The sequence below is a fragment of the Pygocentrus nattereri genome, chromosome 15, assembly GCF_015220715.1.
Source record: "Pygocentrus nattereri isolate fPygNat1 chromosome 15, fPygNat1.pri, whole genome shotgun sequence".
In the NCBI taxonomy this organism is placed as follows: Eukaryota; Metazoa; Chordata; class Actinopteri; order Characiformes; family Serrasalmidae; genus Pygocentrus; species Pygocentrus nattereri.
Genome location: NC_051225.1, coordinates 17,409,735 through 17,420,948, shown reverse-complemented (window position 1 = coordinate 17,420,948; position 11,214 = coordinate 17,409,735). Strand labels below are relative to the sequence as shown.

General features: G+C 42.3%; 1 protein-coding gene across 1 annotated transcript in view; it reads right to left on the bottom strand.

Annotated features, from left to right (window-relative positions):
* ccdc102a (coiled-coil domain containing 102A) overlaps nt 1–11,214 on the bottom strand; it is a 120,649-nt gene that overhangs the window by 9,858 nt on the left and 99,577 nt on the right. The window contains exons 7-8 of the mRNA XM_017696500.2: nt 5,718–5,888; nt 4,479–4,582 (exon numbers count right to left, since the gene is read on the bottom strand). Coding sequence (XP_017551989.1) covers nt 4,479–4,582; nt 5,718–5,888 — 275 coding nt within the window. The remainder of the gene's footprint in view (nt 1–4,478; nt 4,583–5,717; nt 5,889–11,214) is intronic.

The window sequence follows — 11,214 nt, the reverse complement described above, 5'->3', positions numbered from 1 at the left end:
GCAGAAAGGCGGAGCTCAAACACTCAGAGGCGACGCACCATGGCGAGGACGCCGGGGAAAGAGGTGCAAGTGTGGAGGTGGCAGAGCGCAAAGCCCGAGCTCCCCCGATGGACACGAGTCACGGGAGTGGCGGCGGGAGGAGGATGATGCTGGTGCCGACGACTAGAGGCACCAGAGGAAGCAGCATGTCCTGAGCACCGCCACCCGGGCCTCACCCCCTGTTACACAGCGAGGCTGCTATGTTTGACCCAGGCAGCGAGCTTTCGTTCCCTCTCGGCTTTGGTGCTCACGCTGCCCTTAATGAGAGCCAGCTGATTCTCATCGTGCGTGAGCGCCTTTAAAAACAGCTGAGAAGGAACATAGCGAGAGAGGGACAAGAAGCAGCACAAGACTGAAAGAGCTGAAAAGCTCTGTGAACAGACTGTAAAGGGTAGTTAGCATAAGCCACTGAAAAGTGTGCAGCATAGCCTAGTGCAATGTTTGGTTTGTGTGTACTTATTTTGTGTGAGAATAAAAAAGTATGGCTGTTGCAACCTTAAATCCTGCCTCCAGCGTCCTCCTTGAGCCCGGGGTAGCACATGCCGTGCTATAACCTTGTTTGTCATTTTAAAATCTTTCAGTAACTTGCTTCAGTATTGCAAAGACAATAAGTAACATTATAATAGATGTTGTTGCAAAGCAGCTATACAGAAATCTTCGGACCCCCCAGTGAGCAAGTCAAGGGTGACTGTAGCAAGAAAAAACTCCTTAAGGCCAGAAACACACTTCATGCAAGTTTGAAAATATACACCCATCAGGCATAACATCCTGACCACCTGCTTGTTTCTACATTCATTGTGCATTTTATCAGCTCCACTTACTATACAGGTGGACTGTAGTCCATGTTTCTCTGATACTTTGTTACCCGCTTTTACCCTGTTCTTCAGTGGTCAGCACGCCCATGGACCCTCACAGAGCAGGTACTATTTGGGTGGTGGATCATTCTCAGCACTGCAGTGGCACTGACGTGGTGGTGGTGTGTTAGTGTGTGTTGTGCTGGTCTGAGTAGATCAGACACAGCAGTACTGCTGGAATTTTTTATCACCTCAGTGTTGCTGCTGGACCGAGAATAGTCCATCAACCAAAAATATCCAGCAAACAGCGTCCTGTGGGCAGCATCCTGTGGCCACTGATGAAGAACTAGAAGATGACCATAATAAATTGTGCAGCAGCAGATGAGCTATCGTCTCTGACTTTACATATACAAGGTGTAATAGAGCCTAATCTACTCAGACCAGCACAACACTTTCTGCATAGCTGCTTTGCAACAACGTCTATTGTAAAAGATGCGTAAAGCTACAGAGGCACGGTTTCGCATGTCGTGTTCTCAAATGTGTCACAACACAATTTGTAACACAAGTGTGAGCTGTGAATCCTCTTTTGCCCCCTTGTGTACTGAACATTTTAGCAGCCACAGTAATCTAAGATCACACAGTGAGTTTGTACAGAATTACTGTGCTTTTGTAATGCGTTGGCTGAGCATTAATATTTGCACTGAGCATATTTCTGGCCTAAGAGCCAAAGGAAAAAACCTTGAGAGGAACCAAGACGCAAAAGAAGACCCATTCTCCTCTGGTTGACACTGAATGGCAAAACAATCATACAACAAGAGCCTATGAAAAAATGAGAATGGAAACCAATGATTACAGTTAGAAACCTATAATGACATGCTAGCATCAGAATACTTGAAGTGCTCAGTGTAGTGCGAGGTAGATGATACCTTAGACCAGGGGTTCCCAACCTTTTGCAACCCAAGGCCCACTTAACCCACCACAAAACTTTCCTCAGCCCTCCAGAATATTTTTTATTGCCGTTTAAAACCAAATACAGCGCAACCAACCACGTGATCTGTGAAACTGACTGCATAATCACACAACAAAAGAAACTAAACATTTACAGCATTTGTCACTCACCTAATGAGATGGCTGATGTTGTTTGCCAGCTACCAAGTGGTGAATGTCAGGTTGAAGTGCAGAAAGTTGCAAATGGAGGTCTGGCTCAACATTAAGCCTATTCCTGTATTTGGTCTTGAGTACCACCAACATAGAAAATCCACTTTCACAGAGATACGTTGTGGGAAATGGCATCAAGAATCTCACTGCCTTGTCTGAAAGATCAGGGTACTCTGACCTCTGACTTTTGTGAAAAAATACATTTTAAAGAACTGTCACAATAGAGATCAATAAGGCTGTCCTGCTCAGACGCACCCAGACTTGCGATGGCTCCTTGGCATATGTCGACAAAGGGATTTTCTATCCAGCTGAAATGAACATCGAGAGCTGGAAAGTAATCGCGTAGCTGCATTTTCAAACTTTGCAAGTGCTCAACAATCAGTCTTGAAACCGCATTTGGCAGAGAAGCATTTTCTTTTGTCAGAAAATCTGACAGATCGTCAAATGAGTTTGACTGTTCCACATGTTTGGTCCACATGTCTAGCTTCTTTATTGTAGCTTCGATTTTTTTATTTTGGACATGAAACGCTGTCACTGATTTGCCTTGAATGCTAAGGTTGAGTCCATTCAAGTGGGTAAAAATGTCTGAGAGGTAACATAATTTAGCAAGCCACTCAAAATCAGTGAAGCGGTCTGAAAGTTCTAGCACCTTGCTGCGAGAAAGCCACCTTACCTCAGTATGTAAAAGAAGCTGAACGTGACTGCTGCCCATTTCCTCGCATAGAACACGAAATAAACGGGATTGGAGTGACCGAGCCTTAATGAAGTTAACTCTCTTCACTGCCATCCAGTACAATTTTAAGGTCTCTTGACATTCTCTTGGCAGCTAATGCTTCTCTGTGTAAACTGCAGTGGACAGAAGTAGTCATTGCCCTTGCTCCATCAGTGCTAACTCCCACACATTTGGACCACTCGATTCCGTTCGACACAATATATGCATTCAAAATATCAAAAATAACTTCAGCAGTTGTCTTGGTGGGTAGAGGCTTACAAAATAGTATGTCTTCAAATATTTCATGGTTATGCTCATACCTCACAAATACAAGAAGGTTGAAAAGATTTGCAATGTCAGTAGATTCATCCAGTTGTATTGCATAAAAGCAACTCTCTCGCACTCTCTTTATAAGCTGCTGGGTTACAACATGTGCCATTTCATTTATTCACCGTTCAACTGTGTTATCAGAAAGTGATATGAGATTCAGTTGCTTGCAGGGTTTTTTTCCCAACATCACGCTAACCATCTCTTTCGCAGCAGGTAAAATCAAACTCTCCCCAATCGTATGTGGCTTTCCAGCCTTTGCTATTAGCTGCGCAACACGGTAGGAAGCCTCAACAGCTTTTCATTTACCAATCATTTGCCAAGACCTCCGAACACACAACGCAGAGTGGTAGAGGCTCGTTTTCTGTTCCTGTGCACGTGAAGCTTGGTGCCAGGTACTCACTGCAGTAGTTTCTTCTTTTCGATTTATGCTTGCTTTTCTCGGTTCGCTCATTAAGAGATACAGTGGCTACTTCACTTGTAGATGGTCCAGCTTCAGGGTCTTTTGTTGTCAAAGACCCTGTTTTTAACCATTTATCCATGATGTGTACACAAGACAACAGCTTCACTCAGACTGAAGTAGCTAACTAACTAGCTAGTTAATCCACCAGCTAGCGCTGCGTGTCATGTGACTGTACTACACCAAACCAATCAACGAACTCAAACAGTAGTCCTTGCAGTACGTCTGCGGCCTGCTGGAGGGCCGCGGCCCACAGGTTGAAAACCACTACCTGTGCAGGCACCAGCATCATCAGTAGGGTGAATGGGGCATGCAGTATGGACAGCTCCATTGTGTTTAGCCTTTAAGCTAATATTACCTCCATATATGATTTTCATTATAGTCTAATGCCAACTTTTCCTGGTTTAATGATAAAATGTTTCATTTTAAACAGTGATAAAAACCCCACTAACTAAAACAAATCTACAGAAGTGTTCTGGAATTCTGGTGTCAAAAGACGAATAATGTAACAAATAATGTCTCAAAAGCCAAACCTATGGCTTTTGTGCCAGTTCCCTGAGCAACTCTCTGGAAGGGCACCTACAGGCAGTGCCATACTGATGTGCCTGTCCATGCTTTCTCCAGTTGTTGGGGTCCACGGCCCGTTAGGTTGCTTCAAGTCTCCCTGTTACTACGGTAACCCATGGCTAGGCAGCTCGGGATTGGCTGCGAGAAGGCGCAAGCCAGAATGCAGGCAGAATGATGAGAGAGAGAGAGAGAGAGAGAGAGAGAGATGGGTTGGGGGGTGGGGGGGGGGGTGGTGATCAGGGCTAGCAGCGTGCACTATAAGCCTGGTTGTCTTGCAGCTGATGTAAAACCCAGAGAAAAAACCTGCATCAGGTCACTGATAAAAGGAGAACTGTGCTCAACAAAGTAGTTACATATGTAACAGACAGAAGACCACTGAAACGAGATGCCTGAGTGAGCGAATGAGTGTGTGTTGTCTTACCTGGACTGGAGATGCTCTAGTTGAACTTGAAGGTTCTCCGATTGCTCCACTTGCTCATCCAGAGACCTCTGGAGCTTCCTCGTCTGGTTATGAGATTCATCGAGCTGAAATAAACACAATCAGTTTAAAAACATTAAACTTCCAACCACCACGTTTCAGTGTTTTAATGTGGCTTAACCCTGAGTTTTGCTATGCCACTCAGCTGTAATCACAAAAGTAATATTTGATTGTATAGTAAGCTACAAAATCACATGAACATCAGCAATAATGCAATAACAACATTATTACACACATTTTGCAGCCCCAAAAACTGCAAAATCAATACATTTGTTTTACATTCTGTATCGGCAGAGCTGAGCACAGACTGTTTTCCATTTGTTTTTTTTTTAATGTGAAGAAACGACAAAGACGTGGCAAAAACAATTTCTGAAATAATTTCTTGGCTTCTTTCAATGAGCTACAAACAAGAAATCCCCAACAACAAACGCAACTTCTAAGGGTTAAAACCCTTTTATGATATGCATGTTTGTGCAAGTCTGTGTTTGTGTGAAGAGTTGCACGGCTCAAATTCATTTGAGTCATTATTACCTTAACAGTAAAATAAAATAAAGAATAAAGCTTACAATATGAGTGGGCAAGTGTTCTGGAGGTATTTTGATAGCATATTGCTAAAAGGTGCTGGAGTGGCCAGTGCTGCAGGTTGTAGTGTGAGATGCACTGCAAAAGAGATTTTGTTGTACTTCAGCGTCAGACATGCTAAAATCACCACATATCTCAGAATCTCACCTCTCACTCACCATTTAAACTGGCTCTGCATGTGCGAAAGAAACAAACAAGTCTTTATCAAGTTAAACTCAGCAATTATTGCTGACTGGCAGCTCACTCTGTTTAACAGTGTGTTTTCATTGCGCTAAACGTTTTGTAACTGGATGTTTTGCATGTCAGTTAAAAGCCTGTAACCAATTGGAGACGGTGGTTCTGAAAAAGTACCCAGTCTGGCTCACAAGCCTGTATTTCAATGCAGTTCTACGCAGCTTGTAGTGCAACTGGTTTCACATCATGCATTATTTTCACACTAATGAAGTACATTGGGGTCTTTTATGTTTAACTGATTTCTGTTTTGTTCTGCAGCCTCTTCACAGCAGTTTCTACCACCACTGTATTTCAGGCACTGCCCTCAACTAGTCGACTACTGCCCACAGCAGATTTATGAGCCCTAGTATGTGCATGTGACCTGACCTCATCCTCAGCCTGGCCCAACTCCTTCTTCAGCTCCTCCACTCTCAGCCTCAGCTTCTTCACTTCAGCCTCATGCTGTTCCACCCGCCGGTTAGCATGGGCCAGCTCCGCCATCTTTTCCTGGTACTGCTTTTTCAGTTTCGTGTGGACGTGACGCAGGTCTGCTAGCTCCTGCAAGGCATCATACACAAAAACACACACAAACCCATTAACACTCAAAGCGCTGTGTTCTTAGTAGCAACCACACAACAAACTGCAACTGCACAAATGTTGTTATTTCTGTGTTATAAGCATGTGGCAGTTAATGGACTGTATGGCTGCAGAGAAACCTTGTAATATTTTAAAAGCACATTTATGAGTTCCTGTGCATTTTTTAATACCAAAATGATTTTTGTTGGATTAAGTGAAGATCTTCACCTAAACAACAACAGGAACTCATCTTGATCATGTGTGACTGGTCAGCAATGCATAATGCTAGCAGTGAACAGTTAGATGCTCGTTTACATACTCCAGCTTTTTGCGATATCAGTAATGCAAAGACCAATACAGCCAGAATGTTTAACCGATGATACACTGTGCAGGCCTAGTACTACAAACTAAATCAATACAAACCCCATCTATTCCAAAGAAAAGCTTAGATATGTGCACAGAAATTAATGACCCATGAGGTCACAACGTAAATAACATCCTGAAGGGGCTGGGAAGCTTCTCTGTGTGAGTATGGGCCTCACTGAGCTGGTGGTTTTATCAATGTTGTAAACAGAACAGATGAACATACGGCTGACCACACAATAAAACACTGTCTTATGTCTCCTCACACAGCTGGACAATTCCGGGAAGAGCCAAGGTCGCATCTAATTGCTAAATAAAACAAAACTCAATTAACAAAGAACGCAATGTTTCACATCAACCAGCTTCCAGCAATTCATAACTCTAATGATAACGCTTGCCCCTCTTCTCATGTTTAATATAAACTGCTATGACACAGATATCCTGGCGCTTTGGTATCACTGATTCCACTGTCCTGTAAACCTTCTAAAACCATCAGTGGCAGCAGCCAAAAACATGGGGATATCACCTTTCATATTTACTCAGGTCAGAATAATCAAACCCTGAGAAGATCCAGATGTTTGTTCTGAATAACACAGCAAATGCTTTGACCAGACTATATGGATAAAAAATGCCACTTCAGGATCCCTCCCACTACAAGCCCAACCGAGGAAAATATAGCACTTAGTCATGGAAAAACAGATCGTGAATATCAGTTATGAATAATTGATGGTTTGGGCCTGTGTGGTTTCAGTCCAATTGGTTGGGACACTCCCTCATCCTCTCAGTGCTAACAGACAGACAACCATGACTCACAAGCTCAGTGACTCAGCCAAACAAACTGGTTCATATTTTTCTGCATCACTGTGGACTGAAATACGAATAATTAAATGTTTTTAAACTTTCCCAAAAAACTAATCCTATCATACACTTCATTTTCTTAAGATAGAGGTCATCAAGGTGATGGTATTTATCGTGATAAGTTACGTCAGAGCGCTATGTCACATTATGCTTTTCTGAGCAAATGATGGATATCAGTACTTAAAGAACACTGGTTTCACTACAAACAAAGCATAATTGGGTCTGTTCAACTGCATTGAAGCAGTTGAAACACTGACTTAAAATTATTACATTCATAGTTTTTGATAGTATTTTTCACTAATGGTTCTTTTATCTGTCAAACCTCAGAAAAACAATTCTGACGTACACTCATGGGCTACTTTATTAGGTACACCTTGCTAGTAAAAGGTTGGACCCCCTTTTGCCTTCAGAACTGCCTTAATTATTCGTGGCATACTTTCAACAAGGTGTTGGAAACATTCCTCAGAGATTTTGGTCCATATTGACATGATAGCATCACACAGTTGCTGCAGATTTGGCGGCTGCACATCAATGATGCAAATCTCCCGTTAAACCACATCCCAAAGGTGCTCTATTGGATTGAGATCTGGTGACTGTGGAGGCCACTGGAATACAGTGAACTCATTGCCATGTTCAAGAAACCAGTTTGAGATGATATGAGCCATCAGAAGATGGGTACACTGTGGTCATAAAGGGATGGACATGGTCTACAACAATACTCAGTTAGGCTGCGACATTTAAACGATGCTCTATTGGTACTAAGGGGCTCAACGTGTGCCAAGAAAATATCCCCCACACCATTACACCACCACCAGCAGCCTGAACTGTTGATACAATGCAGGATGGATCCATACTTTCATGTTGTTTACGCCAAATTCTGACTCTGAATGTCGCTTCTGAAATTGAAACTTGTCAGACCAGGCAACATTTTTCCAATCTTCTATTGTCTAATTTCAGTGAGCCCGTGGGAATTGTAGTCTCAGTTTCCTTTTCTTAGCTGACAGGAATGGCACCCGGTGTGGTCTTCTGCTGCTGTAGCCCATCTTCTTCAAGGTTTCACGTGTTGTGCATTCAGAGATGGTATTCTGCATTCCTTGGTTGTAGCAAGTGGTTATTTTGAGTTGCCACTTTCAAAGTCACTTGTCTTGACCACCTCTACATGCCTAAATGCATTGAATTGCGGCCATGTGACTGGCTGATTAGCTATTTTTGTTAAGCAATTGAACATGTGTACCTAATTAAGTGGCCGGTGAGTATATATTGTGTATCATGAAAATGCCTTGGAGTAAATAATAATGTTATATTTTTGCCATATCGCGCAAAAGAGTTCTTAATTTTTATGATGTCTATTTATGACACTGATCCGATACCAGGTATCAGTGTGAGGCCAATAACAGCAGAAAATGCTGGATCAGATGCTGGTGGAAAATGGACAAATAAATTTGATTCAATTCTGTATCATCCCAAGCCTGAAATAGCACACAGACACATTATTGCTGTCATATTGTTAACAGTGTATATTAACTGAAAAATATCAGATCTGTATTGTCCGATACTCACAGTCTCAGTATTGTTATCAGAAAACAAAATGTGGTATTATGCCCTGATGTTCATTTCATCCTGTACTTTACTCCGTGCGTCTGTACATGCACAGCTGATGCTGTTTATAAACACTTAAGACACCACAGTCCGGGTCATTACTCTGCTTCACATGTTAAAATATGCCCAAGTGGAAAATAAGTCTGGGCTCAGCAGAGAACTGACCTAGTATGCTGTTCTCTGCTGGGTTCTGACCTGTACTCACAACACACACACACACTCATACAAACACAAACACACACACACACACACTAATACACTCATATACACACACACACACACATACACTCACACTCATACAGACACACACACACACACACACACACTCATATACACACACACACATACACTCACACTCATACAGACACACACACACACAAACACACTCACTCATACACACACACATGCACACACTAATACACTCATACACACACTCATACACTCATACACACACACACACACACACACTAATACACACATACACACACTAATACACTCACTCATACACACACACACACACTCAGACACGCATACACACAAACACACTCATACACACACACTCACACACACAAACACACTCACACATACACACACTAATACACTCATACACACACACACAAACACACTCACTCATACACACACACATTCATACACACACACACACAAATACACTCATACACACACACATTCATACACACACACACATACAGACACTAATACACACACACACATACACTAATACACACACTCATACTCATACATACACACACACTCATACACACACACTTACACTAATACACTCATACACACACTCACACACATATACTCACTCACACTCATTCATACTAATACACTCATATACACACACACATACACAAACACGCTCATACACTCATACTAATACACTCATACACACACACACACACACTCACACTCACTCATACACACACACACTAATACACACATAGACACACACACACTTACACACACACACACACAAATACACTTACACACACACACACACACACACACTCCAACGAGAATCATGGCCTTTACAGCAAGGAACAAAGAGATAAAAAGCGAGTGCTGGAAGAGGGGGATGGGAGGAAAGGCAAAGAGGGAACACCAGGATCTATTAATAATTTAAGAGGATAATCAAGTAGCCAGACAAATTTCATTCATGATGTACCTCCCCCATCACCAGAGCAGTCAGCCAAAGAGAAGGTTGGTGTGTGATTCAGTGTGTGTGTGTGTGTGTGTGTAGAAAGGAAGTGTATTTGCACACATGTATATGTATGGAAGTCTGGTATGCCAGCCACGCATCTCGAATCTCATTATATGCAAATGCACCTCTGTCTGAAATCCCGCACACAGACTTACTTTCACATTCACACACACAGCAAACCCACAACACAAGGCACGCACAGGGTCCCAAGCTGCTGTGAGCTACTGATTTTTGGGTCACAGGAAAAGAGGACATGATCTACTTGCATTTTTACAGTTAACCCCAGCAAATCGCACAACTCAGTATGCGGAGCTGGTGGTACTGATAAATCTCAGTATCACTGCATTTTCCAGTTATACCACAGCACGTCATACAATGTTTGAGTTGCTTTACTAACGTTAATGAACTCATTTCCTGAGTGCTGGTCCTCTTCAATAAAAGAATGTATTACAAACCTGATATGGCTTGATTTGTTCTGCTTCTCTTAAAGGAAGCACAGAAAACAAAGCTGCATTTTCCTGGCTAGTTCCCAACAAACTCATCACTGTATCTTCAGTGTCTTCATATCACATGTGAAATATGTAATGTTTGGGGATATTTTCCATTTACAGAAGGGATTTGACTGTACCTGCTATACCACCTCACTCAAATAACCACATCCACTCACCCAGCTTTCATGCTTATAGTGTTGCAGCTGCTGTTTCACATGAGAACGTCTCTAATGATTAGGACAGTGTAAAATGGCTGCATAATATCCCATACTACAAACATTACATTTCTGTGTCTCCGATTCAGTCAATTCATTGGCTTCCTATGGGATCATTGGGCTACCATCTGTTCTCGATAAAGACAGATGGGCATGTAGCTAACAGACTAACAGAACGGCCTGAGTTTAGCTTAGTCCATGATGATACTGAACATGATACTGAAAACCCTGTTAGCGTGCTATTGAAAATCAGTGACATGAAATGAGTAGACAAAAGCAACCACCTGGTACATGCTTAAGATTTGGTGACCATATGAGTCTCTCGGCATAAACAAGCTTTAAACTATACTGTGCTCCGCTAAAGCCATTATTAAGGCCACACCTCCTACTCCACCCCCTCCGCTGAGATGTCTAAGGGCAGAGGTCATTAACATACAAAGTCAGAACTCAAGAAATCACCTTCTCTGTAGAGTTAATGACAAAGTACAACACATCATATAAAGACTGAATTAAGGTGTTGTTTGTTATCTAAGGACAATGCTAAATTACATAAAAAC